The sequence below is a fragment of the Siphateles boraxobius genome, unplaced genomic scaffold, assembly GCF_051911475.1.
Source record: "Siphateles boraxobius isolate OS27281-9 unplaced genomic scaffold, OSU_SipBor_1 12, whole genome shotgun sequence".
NCBI classification, from domain to species: domain Eukaryota; kingdom Metazoa; phylum Chordata; class Actinopteri; order Cypriniformes; family Leuciscidae; genus Siphateles; species Siphateles boraxobius.
The window spans coordinates 22153522-22169045 of NW_027508722.1; the positions used below are offsets into that span (position 1 = coordinate 22153522).

The 15524-nt window shown below is 37.1% G+C and overlaps 2 protein-coding genes across 2 annotated transcripts; one reads left to right on the forward strand and one right to left on the reverse strand.

The window, feature by feature from the left end:
• Window positions 1-270: 270 nt before the first annotated feature.
• Window positions 271-4870, reverse strand: lratd2b (LRAT domain containing 2b). Its single transcript, XM_077212328.1, has one exon. It carries the CDS (start codon window positions 1366-1368, stop codon window positions 556-558), a length of 813 nt encoding a protein of 270 aa, XP_077068443.1. The 5' UTR covers window positions 1369-4870; the 3' UTR covers window positions 271-555.
• A 4148-nt stretch (window positions 4871-9018) lies between these two features.
• Window positions 9019-13910, forward strand: klhl38b (kelch-like family member 38b). The gene is made up of 4 exons (XM_077212239.1): window positions 9019-10082; window positions 10717-12070; window positions 12214-12319; window positions 12851-13910. The coding sequence occupies exons 1-4, from the start codon at window positions 10057-10059 to the stop codon at window positions 13138-13140; spliced, it is 1776 nt and encodes a 591-aa protein (XP_077068354.1). The 5' UTR covers window positions 9019-10056; the 3' UTR covers window positions 13141-13910.
• Window positions 13911-15524: the final 1614 nt, after the last annotated feature.

The following is a 15524-nucleotide window of genomic DNA, read 5'->3' on the forward strand; positions in this document are numbered from 1 at the left end:
TTTACACTCTTGGTATAAGCAATTTTAATCATATTCATAAATTGATGTTTACTTTTTCCCTTTGGGCTGTTTTTCATCATTAAATGCTTGGATGCTCATGAAATAAATATGATGGAATCAGGAATCCACTCTGGGCAGAAAAAGCTCAGTCATCATTAAAAGACTGAAAATTTTTAAAATAAAAAAATCCATCCATCAAACGGAAGAGTTAATCTGAACTCTGAACACTGTATTGATTATATGACAGTCATGATAAAGAACAAAACCATGTTTAAGTAAAAATACTCAAGACTTTATTGAAATAGGCTCAAATGTGTCAAGGGAATACATGAGAACATAATGGAAAGGCTTTTGTAAAACTTTCCCTTGGATGTAAATATAGCAAAGTGAGGGAATGAAGTCCTTAATTCAAAAACACCAGGATTATCATTGCTAACAAGTGCTGCTGACGGAAAACTCTCTTGAGAAACAGATGAAATTGCAACACTGCCGCTGTTGATTACAAATAAAGCCCATCCTCCATGATGAGGCTGTTTACCACTACTAGAGAACCCATCAGTTACAATTGTAATCATTCTCAGTGTCTTCTGTGCCATTTAAATGATTCTCCATTTCCTGTATGACGGCTTCCCTTCCCATTTGGTCGTTTCTCCTCTTTTCCATGATCAAATCCTCTAAACTTTGAAAGTCCAAAACGTGACTTTTCTTCTCCGACAGCTGCAGTTTCATCTTGTACGGCTGCTTTCCAATTCGAATCTCCCCTCCAATTTTGAATTCGCGTTTGCCAAACCTGCACCAGGCAGCGAAGCATTCTGAGTTCTTCCAGCAAACATCTCGCTCTTTCATCCCCACTTGCTCCATGGCATTCTGCACCACAACATCCGGGCTCAGCGCGCGGAACTTATACAGGTCGTTTACAATTCTGCCTCTTTTACCTTGACTTGCGTCCAAAAGAAAGTCGCATTTAATCTCGTTTCTATAAAAATGAACTACCTGTAGGTCGCCAACACATACTGCCCAGTGCGGGTACTGGCCGATAGCCACGAACTCCACCAGGTCACCGGGGTTGCACTTATTCGGTAAGTTCTCGCACGACAGCGTTCCGACTTCGCCGAACCTGCTGTTTCTTTCGTATATACACTCGTCGCGATAATAGACCGCGCATTCTAATTCATTGCGGCAGTCGTAATGTTTCACATCGTCCTTTTCTGTCTCCTCGATGTTGTCCTCTAGCTCGTCGTCATCCGCAGAGAAAATATAAGACACGCCAATCCGTGGAGTGTCGTCTTCTGGGTCGAATCCATTAGGGTCAGTCGTGGGTAATTCATTGTAATTCAAATGGGTAAGTTTCTCCACTTGATTCCCCATAACAATGTCCGAAACTCGTGTGAACAATTTCGCGTCCCACCTGTATCGCGATTTCAAACACGCAACACGTAATCCGGTTTTGGAGCCCAGTTCAGGTCAAAGTAGGCTACATGTCTTCTTTTTATCAGCAAATAGCTGTTTGGAGTAATTACGTGATGTGCGTTTTGCCATATCATACAGTTATCCGAAATGTTTGCAAGCAGTTAGATATTTTTGAGTTTCAGTCTGCGTTCCGAACAGGTGCGTCTCACCTGCATGCTCACTCACTTCCTGGTGTGAGCCGCAGACAGGGAAGCCCATCAGACACAGGGGTGAACCCACGGTGAGTCCTGTACTTAACGTCCTCTGTAAGGAATTGTTCTTTTGATGATTTATTTCCTCTCTTTCCACGTAATAGATGATGTCCCTCTTTGAAGTTATGGCAGAGACAGTAGCAGCGCTCTGTGTAAAATAGTAGCGAGCAATGTTGTTTACTCAAGGCACGGTCAGTTAAAGAAACAGCGTACATTTAGACTGGAAGCGGATTTAGTTTTTCAATGAACTAAACTCACTGAGAGTCTACAGTTTAAAGATTACCTTTCTGGCCAGATGTTTATAGCCTACTTCATAATTTATGTACATACATAAATATTTGTGTGAATGCCAGTTATTGGTTTTCATTGACTTAAGCGTCTTATCTGAACTTTAAACTCAAACATGTTTACATTTTCAGGCATCATGATGACGCACAGTGTTGGGGGTAACTTATTACAAGTAACTTGAGTTACGTAATCAGATTACTTTTTCAAGTAACTAGTAAAGTAACGCATTACTTTTTCAATTTACAACAAAATATCTGAGTTACTTTTTCAAATAAATAACGCTAGTTACTTTTTCACATTTATTGACTGACAGCTCTCCTGTCCCCATGTTGAGAGAAATAAAGTGAGGTGTTGTGTGCATTTGCATTGAACATGCATTTACTCATCTCACTTGCACAAAAACATTCAGTATTCCTCAAAATGAATAAAAACAGTCAAATGCAATCTCAGAATTTTGTGCAAAAGTTTTATAATTAACTATGTTAAATTACACAAATATACTTTATGTATTTAATCTCACTTTATTAACCAATGTCTTTGCTGCTGACCTACAATGATCTAATTCAACCATACTAATAAGCAAAAATGGCTTTAGATTAGGTTTAGAAATAAGAGTGTTGAACTTCCTTCTCCTGTATCCCATTGTTATTTAATCAAGAACAGCACCAGCTGAAAGGTTTGTTTGAGCGGCGCCCTCTACTGTACAGTAGTAAATATGCATTTCCCTCAGCCTGAGGCTTATTCATTTAACTTTTGATGTGAAAGGGCCTTAACAATTGGCAAAAATAGATTGTTTTAGCTGTTATTAAAAAACAAACAAACAAGCCCATGCAGGTGAGAAAAAGTAACGCAAAAGTAATGTAACGCATTACGTTCCATAAAAAGTAACTAAGTAACGTACTTAGTTACTTTTTGGGGGAGTAACGCAATATTGTAATGCATTACTTTTAAAAGTAACTTTCCCCAACACTGATGACGCAATAGCCTACTACAGAGTAGCCTAATACAGATATACTACAAATCGGTTCTTTAAAAACTTAAATCTATAATTACTTATTAGCCTTTACAAAGAGTGCAAATTATATATATAATGGAAGTCGTCGTAATTGGGTAGACTTCTGTGAAGAGGACAACCACACCAAATATAATTTTTGTATTCCCATTTGCTTCAATAGTAAAAGAAAAGATCCATGATAGCATTTCCACGACTTTCCAAAAGAGGGGAAATATAGAGAGATTGATTACAGCATTAGAAGAGAGAATCGTGTGAAATTGTATCGTAATCGTTGTATTAAGCACTTTTGCAGCAGTGTAAATTTTTTTTAAGCCTAAGTAACTGCCAAGGTAATATAACACAAAGTAATTTCAAAAATTGTGCTGGATTTGGACATTTAAGAATGCCTTCATAACGTCAAAGAAAATTTATTTGCAGCTACTTTGTGTGACTTGAACTTGAACCTAATTTTTCACCCTCACACAAAATTCCAGATTGTGTGGATTCCAATTGAAAGAAAAAGAAATAACCAACAGTTAAATAGTGTGGTGGGGTTTGAGTGACTAATAATCAACATTTAACCTGATAAAAAATATGTATTAAATGTTATCCATGTTATATATCATCTGCAACAACAATGTGGACTTTTATAAAGATCCATTTGGCCAATAAACTTTTAAATGCAAACACATGAGGAAAGTTCTCCCTCATGAAAAACCCACGTCTGGCAGATCAACGTGGTCTCCAATACAGTTGGAAATTAAAGTTAATGAAATCTGGAGGATTTTAACTGCAGTGACAAGATGATTGACAGGTCAGTTTATAGTGACAGCAACAGAGTTTATTTAATGATGTGATAATAAGTTCCAAAGATTGTCTACTCTAAACTCTTAAAAGTATGTACTTTTTCTTCACAAAAAGAGTACATACTTTTAGGGCGTAGTATAAGTAGGCGAATTGGGACACATTTGGACATACTATATAGGGAAGTATTACATTTCGGACGCAACGATTGTGTAACCTTACCTTTTTCTGAAGAGGTAGCTACTGTAACAGCTTTTTGATCGCTATCGCTGTTTTTAGTGGACAGTGCATCAACAAAATAGTGTCAGTATATATTGCGTTATTATGGATTCAGACATGCAAATATATTGTAAAAAACAATAATTATATAAAAATTAAGCAGTTAAATATATATTGCAAACATTAAAAATAAAAAAAATGCAAATCAGTAAAATAAGCCAAATGTTTTTGTCCAAATTTAATAACTGTCTTATTTGAATGTTGTTATTGTTTTAATATGTTGCTGCTTCACGGTAGACACCATATTTATTTTTTATTGAATTAAATCAAGGCTGTGAGCGACATTACTCAAATGTATTTTCCCTGAAAAAAAATCACTGTGACAAGAAAAACTGGGCATGATGACATGATGGCATGATAACAAATGAAGACTGTACATACAAATTAAAATTAACTGTACTGTAAATCGATTTCTAACAGTCTTGTTTGCATTTGTTAAAAATTATAGGCTAATGGTGTCTATCCTGAATAGAGCCCATTACTGTCTCTTTCACATTGAATACAGTGGCAGCATCTTCAGAGGCATCTCAGGAGGTTCTTCAGCTTGTGTTATCCAGTCCGGGAACAGGAGGGTCTGTAAAACGCTGCAGTGTTTAGTCCTGTGTTGTGGATTGCCAAACAGCTAGCCTCTGGCTGTCAGTCCATCGCCCCCAGTACAGGGGCTTCTCCTGCCCAAAAGCGTGCCTCAGCTCTTAATTACCTAACGTAACAGCTGGCCAGTCTGCTGTGTATTTGCTTATATCTGGTTGTCGCCGTGAGGCATATCACCAGTTACAAGCCGAGTGTCCATCTCCCAGTGCCACATCAAAAAAAAAAAAGATTCCAGGCTCATGAGAGTCTCTTCAGGCCAGATACACTTGCTACCCTAATATTAAAGCATTAATAGTAAATCTTATTAGCATATTGTGCTTATAATGAATTATGTATGTGCCCAAAACGGATATACTTTAACATTTTGTTAATTGCATACACAAATGATACTGCTTTATGATTCAGCAATCAGTCCTCAGAGTGACATTTTCACTGAAGCCTTTTGTTATAAAGATCCACACACCCTTCATCTCTATCCTGGTAAGTAAACAGAGGAATTTCAACGACCTGACATTTCAGGATTGGTCCGACACAACCACAGGAATTCCTCTGAGTGTTCGATCTCTACAAAGATGTTTTTTTAAGTTTCCTTCACCCGAGAGCCTCCACTCTGGCCATTTCGAATGCCAGGGCACCTTGTGTCAGCATGCCTGTGACACCGTATGAAGCTGTCTGCTACCGCTGAGGATATAAAGATAAACAGCATTGCCTTCACACTGACTTGCTCAGTGAAAGAACTCATTATTTAGTTTCCTCAACTGTTAAAAAAAAGACGCCTGGTACACAACACCACCAAGAGTAAACAAAATAGGGTGAAAGTGCCACACCAGTGGGAATGCGTCCATGTTTTTTTACTTCCAGTGGCTATGCACTGGTTACATAAGAAGAATTTTAAGCAGCTAATAGTAAGCCCCTTAAGACCCCTCTTTCTCTCTCTAGGATTCCAAAAGCAACTGCACTCCATCAAAGGTGTATTATTGCTGAAGGTGCATGGCGTGTGTCTGTCAGTGTCATGCTGATGGAGCCTACCAAAAGCCTGGACTGGTTCGAGAAATGAAAAGAAGGAATAGAAGATCATCAGGTGACAAAAAAGTTGAGGTGAAAATGACATAGGTATGTTAATGTTATTAAATGCAACTCTGTTATGTGCAGTTCGATTTCCCCACAATTACACTGATGTTTTTCTTTAATGAATAGAGCTGTGTGTTGTCCTATAATACACTGCGGGTTACCTTAAACAAATCATGAAAGCACTTTTAGGTAGTTTAGTGATCACTAATATTGAGTGCAGTGAAACATTTAGGCTATTTGTCTAATCATAATACCCAACAGTGTGATGACTCTATTAGGATATATTTTTTCACAGTAAGTTCATTATTATCATTTGAGCTGCACTGACCTCTACAGGAACATAACATTTTAACCAAACTATAGCTCTCATGACAAAGTAACACGCCAGCAGGTGGGCTGTTAATCGCGATTAATCGCATCTGTAAATCTCAATTTTAAAAAATTGATGCATATGTCCAGGGTCACACACACACACATACATATATATATATACACTGTATACACACACACATATATTTATACATATATACTGTGTGTGTGTGTAGTTTAATAAATAAATAAATACATATAAATATAAATATTATATTATTATATTATATTATATTTAACAACCGTGCAGCAGGCCTAAAATAGTGAAATATGTTCCTGTAGACCAGGGGCTTTCAAATTGGGGTCTGAGAAAAATGTGAGATTTACAATTTTTTTTTTTTAGATCTGTTAATGTGTGCATTTAAGATATTAGTGAAATATGTTTAACATAATATTTTATTATGTTCACAATCACTAAATTTAATATTTAATTAGGGTCAGAAATCAATAGGCTACATTAATTGCAGTTATTTCATGTTTTTTCTCATGATTTTTTCTTTTTATAAATATATTAAAAAATATTTTTTTTCCCATATATATATTATGTTCACATTCACTTAATGTAACTTAGGGTCAGAAATCAACACATTTATTGCATTAAAGACACAAAAATATACAGCTGCTGGATATTTATCAACAGCGTCTCTCACAAAGATTATCATATTTAAGGGTCCTTAACATCAACAAGTTTGAAAACCCTTGCTGTAATGTTGCTAACGTTCCAGTAGTTTGTTTCATTTCACAAGGGTTTTGTTAGATATTCTCTTTTTCTTGGATTTGTTAACACTATAAATGTCCATACCAGACTGCTGATTACATTGTGGTCTGTTTGCTCTGAACTTCAAAGAAGAAGCTTTAGTATTTGCTGTGTGGTGATGGTGATCAGAACTTTTGCCACCACTCTGAAAGTGGAACATTTTCTCCAGGCTCTTATCAGAAAAAAGGCCGGAAGAAGTAGGTCATTCAGATCTGACACATGACCCAATTTGCTATCTCACTATTTGCTATGTTCCCTTAAATTTCTGCATGAGCGAAGCAAACTATGTAATATATCACTGTCATACTGATCTTTTAGAGGTCAGCCTGCAATTCCTAATGGACATATTGCAATTTGCATTGCAACTCTATCAGTGGCACTACCTAATATGATGACATGCACAAGCACTTGTTGCATGAATCTACCCAAAATCAGTGTTACACAAAAAATTAAAATATAGTCTTCAAAAATAATTATTTTGTGCTGAAGAGAGGGGCTCTTGTTTTAATGGTGGTCTGTTTTTGAAATGTCTGTTGTAGCATTTGAGGAGGATCACAAAGGAGTCCATAAAAGGAAGCAAAAGATGAAAGTGCTCTTCAAAATGCATCAGACATTGTGCTTTAATATATCTAAAACCTGTGCTTCTTTCTATTACGACTAATTTTCGCTCTTCTCATAATGCATGGCAAACTGAAATTTTATTTGTAAAGTAGGCACTGTTTTGGTTAGTGTCAATTATTTTAATGTACAAAGGCTTGTGTTCACAGAACATGCAGGAGTGACGTATAAATAGACAAAATGCTGCCCTTTTACATGTAGATTATAAGAATAAGTAAGAAATTAGATATAAAGGTATATTCTAAGCTATAAAATAATTCATTATAATATTTAAAAAATATTAAAATATTTTATATAATTATAAAAAAATATAATTTCATTAATAGCATAACTATATATAATATATTTATATACAGTGTAATAATAATGAGGAATAAGCTATAAAATAATTAATTATATTATTTAAAAAATATTTTATATATTTTTAATATAACAATTTAATTAATGAATATACTTACATAATATTATAGTATAACAATATAATTAATATAAAATATTTATATAGTGTGTAGTAATAATAGTGAGGAATACAAATGGCAGAAGTTTTTGGAAAATGTCTATGGTCATAACCCTCCATCTCTTGGTGTGACTGTTATTTACCCTTCATTTACTCGTGCGGTGATAAGCAGGGTTAATCGGGGATGCTCTCCCTGAGGCACAGGCACTTTGGAATTGAGTGCTTAGTATGAGATAATTAGCAACTGCACATCAGACTCACAGTAATGTAATGTGGATACTGTAGAGCAGAGCGGATCTTGGCACTGCTGCTGTGTACCTTGCAAGATATGTAAAGTAGAGTTCTCCCGACAGGTTATGTATCTACCAAGATTTCTACCAAGAGACTGTTATTTTCACAAAGAGTGGCACTGGAGAATTTAAGGTCCCAACATTCTCTGCTACCGAACATCATAGGCATTCTTATGATTTTATTGGTAATATATTGCCAGCCATCTCTTCAAATGGTGTCGTGGTAGAAGTTTAAAGGGATGTCTCAAGCCATTTCTAGCCTTACAATGGGTAGGGAGGATCTGAAATGTGTTTACCATGAATTTTTTTTAACCTGACATTCTAGTTTTCCATTATTTTGATTCTGGAATTTCAGGGGTTTGCACATTGATGCTGAAGCTATAGGATAGGCTATAGAATTCTATATACAGGATATTTAGAATAGGATATATATTTCTGCTTTAAAACTTGGCGCGTGTGTGTGTGTGTGTGTGTGTGTGTGTGTGTGTGTGTGTGTGTGTGTGTGTGTGTGTGTGTGTGTGTGTGTGTGTGTGTGTGTGTGTGTGTGTGTGTGTGTGTGTGTGTGTGTGTGTGTGTGTGTGTGTGTGTGTGTGTGTGTTTGTTTTGCAAATGATTTCAACTAAAGAAACATTTTCAACTAAAGAAAACTGGGGAAACAGTTTCCCCAGTTTTCTTCTTCACATCTTTATTTCAATCAGCCACTGCAGCAAGTTTTGTTTTGTTCTGTTTCTCAATGTCCATTACAAGGCTTTAGGACATCATGTTTGAAAATAATCAAAATATCTTTATTATATTGTTAAATGTAGCCTATATCTACATGGCTGTTTGATTTTTTTTTTCTGCTTGATCAAATGTGGAGACTGTTGTTGCTGGTTTTAACAACATTTTATCATAAGGTACATGAGAACATTTATTTGAAGTTGTTTAACATTTTAGATTACGGCATGTGAACCAGATGACAGCACAGGTGCAACTATTGCGTAATGCCTCTCAGGTCACAAGAAACCCCAGTACAGGGAACTAACACAAGATGGCGCTGTTTATCTTAAGGCGCTTTTTTTCCTGCAGGACGATCAGTAGTTCATGCAAATAATCTTATTTTTGAAAAGAGATATAGATTAAGATTTTAAATAATCATTTTATTCGCTTAGTTTTTTGTACATACATTACTTAACATTAAAATAGTTTATTAATGCTTATGCAACTTCATACACCTGCAGTGCAACCTAACTGCAGGATAAATTACCAAGACTATGTTCAAACAATAACCCAATCACTCAGCGCTGTCTAATTAAACCTGCGTATGTTTGGCTTCAAAGCTTAGCTTTCAGCTGTTATATCTTCTCATTCTGAACTTTCATCATCCCAGAGTTTAGTAACGACTGGTGTAGTAACACAGCACTGGCGTTTGGGGGGATTAGTTTAGAAACGGGGGTCAAGTACACAGTAAACTCTTAGAATAGCTTTTGGGCACAAGTGGTGTTGTTTACAGCCTCGGTAAACATACACACGTTGTGGAGCGTGGAGCAATTCGGACACGCGATGCAGACGGTGAAGAAACTTGTGTTATGGAAAAACAGAGGGGGTGAGTGCATACCATGAGGAGGTGTTCGCGGGACTTGCTCCAGTTCTGACAGACTAGTGAGATTTCTATTTTGGGGGAGACTGGAATGTACAATGAGGCCTCTCGAAGGATTTCTGAACAACAAATAACATACCGCGGTCGCCCCAGTCTCTATAAACATCCACCTGCCAAACTCAGAAAGTGACTTTCAGAATCAGAAGTGAACTGTTTTTTGAAAACAGAGGCACGAGTTTGATAGTTTGAGCTCTGCTTGAGTTTTGATGATACATATATATTTACAGGACTATCTAGAATGTGCTTCAAATCATCTGAGACAAGGTAAGGCAAGATATGGCAATCACAATAACACCTGTGAGGTTTGTCTACAACGTTAACTGCATGGCATTTTGGTTTGTTTGCCATATGTCAGTCTGCAGGCAAACTGGAAAAATTCATGTAATTGTGTGATGATGAACTTGCAGAATTGTTAATTGATGCTGGGGAATAATTTCCTTGCTGCCATTCCTTTGATTTCTTAATGTGCAATTGCAGATTTATTTTTTAAAATAGGGACTGAATGCTGCACTGTTTCACGGATGCAACTTCACACTATAGTTCAAGCATGCCATTGAATCAGTCACATTATTTTATTTATTATATAATTATAAATAAACATTTATACTGTTTTATATGTGTGTGTGTGTGTGTGTGTGTGTGTGTGTGTGTGTGTGTGTGTGTGTGTGTGTGTGTGTGTGTGTGTGTGTGTTGGATAAAAGTTAAAAGATGCAGAAATGTGCAACTATAATATCACTTAATTTTAAAAATCACTAGATTTATTAATTAAATGGTTATAGGAAATGCATTTGAACTGCTGCCATGAGTTTTTATGTGCACAAGAAAAATGTACATGTAACCGATATCCTAATTAAAGAAAATATCTTATGATTATAAAACTTTTGTCTTTTTTTCACAGCTTAGATGGTCCAATATCAGATGTCCTACATTTTAAAGACAAAGACCTGATCTCAACCCTTCTCCTGGAGCTGAACACCTTGAGGAAGGACCAAATTTTCACTGATGTTGTTCTTTGCTCTGAGGGCAAAGAGCTCCCATGTCATCGCAATGTTCTGGTGTCCAGCAGCCCCTACTTCTACGCTATGTTTTGCAGCTCCTTCCTGGAGACCCAGAAGCCCCAGATAGAGCTTCAAGGTGTTCCTTATGACATCCTTGCGAGTATAGTTGAGTATGTGTACACAGGGTCCATCAGCATTACCATGGAGCTGGTACTCCCTCTGATGCAAGCCGCCTCTATGCTTCAGTACGGAAGGCTTTTTGAGGCCTGCTCAACCTTCTTGCAGACCCAGCTCAGTCCAGACAACTGCCTGAGCATGATCCGGCTCTCTGAAATCCTGCATTGCTCTAGCTTGCAGGAAAAAGCGAGAGAACTGGCTGTGAAGAGCTTCTCTGATGTGGTGGTCTCCGAGGACTTCTGCGAACTCTCGCTACCCGAGTTGGTGAGCTACTTGGAGGATGACAAACTGTGCGTTGAGGAGGAGCAAGTATTTGAGACACTTCTAGCTTGGATCCACCATGACCCGTTCTCCAGACGTAGCACAATCCACGACTTGTTCCGTCGCGTGAGGCTGAGACATGTCCATCCTTCCTATCTTTTCCAGTTTATCGCCAATGACCCTTTAGTACAGTCATCATCTTTATGCATAGAGATTATCGAATCCGTTCGCCGCCTTCTTTTTTCTGTCGGCACTCATTGCCCTGGCGATCTTGAGCCCCTTTGGGTGGTGCCACGACGGAAAAACTGCAAAGAGGCGCTTGTAGTAGTGGGAGGTCGTAAGAATGGAGAGCAGACGTCTCGTGAGGCGCTGCTCTACGACGAGCAGACTCGCTGCTGGCAGTGTCTTGCAAAAATCCCGCTGCGCCTTCACCGGCCCTCTTATGTCTGCATGCACAGCATCCTTTATGTGCTCGGGGGCTTAACCATGACAGCAGGAGGGCAGTGCAAAACTAGCAAAACTGTGTACACGCTTTCTCTGAAAACAAACCAGTGGAGAGTTGGAGAACCCATGCTGACGCCTCGATACGCCCATCAGAGCTCTACCTACCTGCATTTCATTTTTGTTTTGGGTGGATTGACAGCTGACGGACAGGTGTCAAATTCGGTAGAGCGATACGACACCATGTTCAACCAATGGGAGGCCATGGCCCCCATGCCCACCGCAGTTCTGCACCCAGCTGTAGCCGCACATGACCAGAGAATATACGTGTTCGGAGGGGAAGACGCCATGCAGAAACCAGTTCGAATTATCCAGGTTTGATATTTCAGGCTTTTTGGGATAATTCGTTACATTTATATAGTGCTTTTCTGGGTACTCAAAGCGCTTAAGGATGTTTAGTTGTATAGAGAACAAATTTCAATGATTTTGCAGTGGTAAAAGATATTTGTTCTTGATAGGTGTACCACATTGGAAGGAATCTTTGGTATAGGATGGAAACCAGGACAGTGAAGAATGTCTGTGCACCAGCTGCTGTGATCGATGAAAAAATCTACATTGTAGGCGGTAAGGAGGTTTTTTTTGGTAGTTTTGTGAATATAATGTTCCTGCAAGTTGGTTTTGAGGTCACCATGTAATAATTTCTTGCTAAATTTTGAAGATCCCTCTCCTCCAGTAACCTGTCACTCATATGAGATTGCAGCAATTAGCAAATGACAACAAATAATAGAAATACACTACCATTAAATCTTTTAATAATTAAGAGATTTTTGAAAAAAATATATTTTCGATGGATCTTAGCAATGGAGTATTGGTTGCTTTACTCCAAAAGTAAAGCAGATAAAAATTCAGCTTTGCAGTCACATGAATGAATTACATTTTAAAATATTCAAATAGAAAACAGCTATTTTAAATTGTAAAAATATTTCACAACATTACTGTTTGTACTCTATTTTGATCAAATAAATCCAGCATTGGTGAGCATAAGAGACTTAATAATTCCAAACAATTTGACCAGTAGTGTACATCACAATAGGGAAGGACGATCTCAATTTCCATTTCATGCAACTTTAACTCTCTTTTTTTATTATTTAACAGGCTATACAAGAAGAATGGTAGCCTATGATGTTAAAACCAACAGGTTTGAAAAATGTGAAAATATGAAGGCCAGGAAGATGCATCACTCTGCTGCTGTTGTGAATGGCAAGATCTATGTCACGGGGGGGCGCTTCATTAACAGTGACGAGAGTGTGGAAGACTCAGACGGCTTTGACTTCTACGACCCAAAGACAGACTCATGGGTGTCGATGGGTACTTTGCCATTCAAGCTATTTGACCATGGCTCAGTAAATCTGGTCTATCTCTCTGATAAGGTTTTGCCTACATGACTGTATTAATGTGGCAATGTAGCTTAGTCATATCATACAAGCTTAAATGTGTCTGTCTCCAACAAAGTTCTTGGAGTGCTCATTTGACAGATCGTACTGAGAAAAGAGTAAAATGGAGAGCATTATAAGACAGCAACGCAATGAGACACATTTTTCGAAGCTGTCTGTCGGTGTTTGCACGCGTTGCCTTTTGAATGTGTGTGAGGTTATTAGTAAAATAACTATTAAAAGTTATAAAAATATCTGAAATGGCCAAATAGCAGGAAGATATTTCAAATTAAGCTCAGGGCATATAGCAGATGGAAGTATGATACTTTTTCAGCTTTTATTTTCAAGTGTCTTTTAGATCACCTGTTTAATAAACAATTAAATCATATTAGTGTTTACTAAAGAATACACATTACCTTTGAACTTGAAGAGTTTCAAATTGTGTATTACTTTGCACTTGACACTGAATAGTTGCACATTGTTTGTTTACATGTGTACGTTTATTTAAACATTCCTTCTTTTTGTAAATTGATTATTCATGTTTTGTTCCCAAATATTTTACATTCTTTTAATTTAATTGAGTGGAACAGTTATACATGCAAAATGATTTTACCATAAAATTCTTCATAAAAACTAATAATGCTTCTTTGGTGTGTTATTTGTAAATTGGCTTATCTGGGTGTATAGAATTTAAAGGGAATAATGTCAATTAATAATGTCATTCTAAACTTGTATGACTGTCTCTCTTCTGCAGAACACAAAATTAAATACTATTAAAGAAACTGATGGAGAATTTCATTGTATAAAAACACAGACATTTTTCAACATATCTTTCTTTATACGGTATTTAGAAAGAAACTCATACGTGGAATGACATGAGTAATTAAATTATTATAAAATTCTATTTTTGGTGAATTGTCCCTTTAATAGTTAAGTAAAAAAAAAAATATATACCTTATATGTAATATCTATTCAATTTATAATTAAATGCATTTTAAAATCATGTTCTGATGTGACCTATTCATCATCCTACATAGATCATAAGATATGAAACTCATATGACATGACACAGAAGGTGTGAGGACGTAAGGCAGCAGATGTGTGAGAGAAATGTGTGTCTGGGTATATGTGTTATTGCCCTGTCTGTGTCTCACACTCTCAGTTAGACTATAACAGGTGTCGGCATGCCCAGGCATGAAACTGTGAATTGCAAAGAAGACTTTGATGCCATTAAGAGACTTGCTGCTGTATTGTGAATGCTGTGATATGTGGTATAAATTCCCAATACCCATTTCACTTTATCAACACACTCCAACAAACCTTAACATGTTTATACAAGTCCAAGTGATGTCAAGTTTGACGTTGTGCTTTTATTAGACACATAATATTGCATTAGGCAATAGTCATGTTCCGTTGACTCATTGACCTTAAAGATGGTAAAACGTGAACAACAAAGTGTGTTTCACGATTACCCAATGCACTGTGCGATCCTTAGTACTACATGTGCTGTTTGGGGTTTAAATTGATTATACTACATCAAACCTGTTCATATCAGAACATTTTGTGCTGTAGCTTGTTCTTTTAGCTCGGAGATGATGGGATTCAGTCCTTGGGGGCCATAGGTGATCTGATGTTATTTTGGTACACAAACAAGGGAGAAATATACACCCCCAGAATCATGTGGTTGGCCCAGGTTGCAGATTTGTTGGTCAAGGATGTAAACTGAAACATGAGGGAATGATGAAATTGGTGTAAGAGCAACAGCAACAGCTGTTAGTGAGCAAGCGAGAGCGTATGTAATCATGTGCCGTGTCCACCAACATGAACACAAAACAAAAACAGTTCTAGACTGTTCCATTTACTTCATTACATGAACGTTTTACATTTAATGCCTTTTTCTTTACTTGTATTGCTCTTGTTCAACAGACAAATGTTGAGCTTTTCTTAACTTTAAATCATAAAATGGAAATATGATTGTCATCTAGCTGTGTAGATGTCTAGGAAATCCCCTCACAGCACTTGTCCCTGAGCTGAGAGCCGAACAGTGAGCATGGCTTGGGAAAAGATATTTTAGGATAGGAACAAATGTCACGTTGTTGAATGTATTTGCCTCGCAATGGAACCAAATGCCTTCCTGATGTACTGTTAAACCTTTGGAACGAAGCCCTAATGGAATGGGTCTCGCTCCACAATGTTACTAAAACATTTCAAACATATTTTAAAAAAGTTTAGACTACAGTAACATCATTTTTGCTGGATATCTGCCCAAATGACATTATTTTCTTTTAGAGCTGCTGTGCAGCCGAAATGAACTGTTTGCGTCATTGAATCATGTTCCTGTTATCACTGTAAAGCTGCTTTGAAACAGTATGTATTGTATAAAGTGCTATAAATAA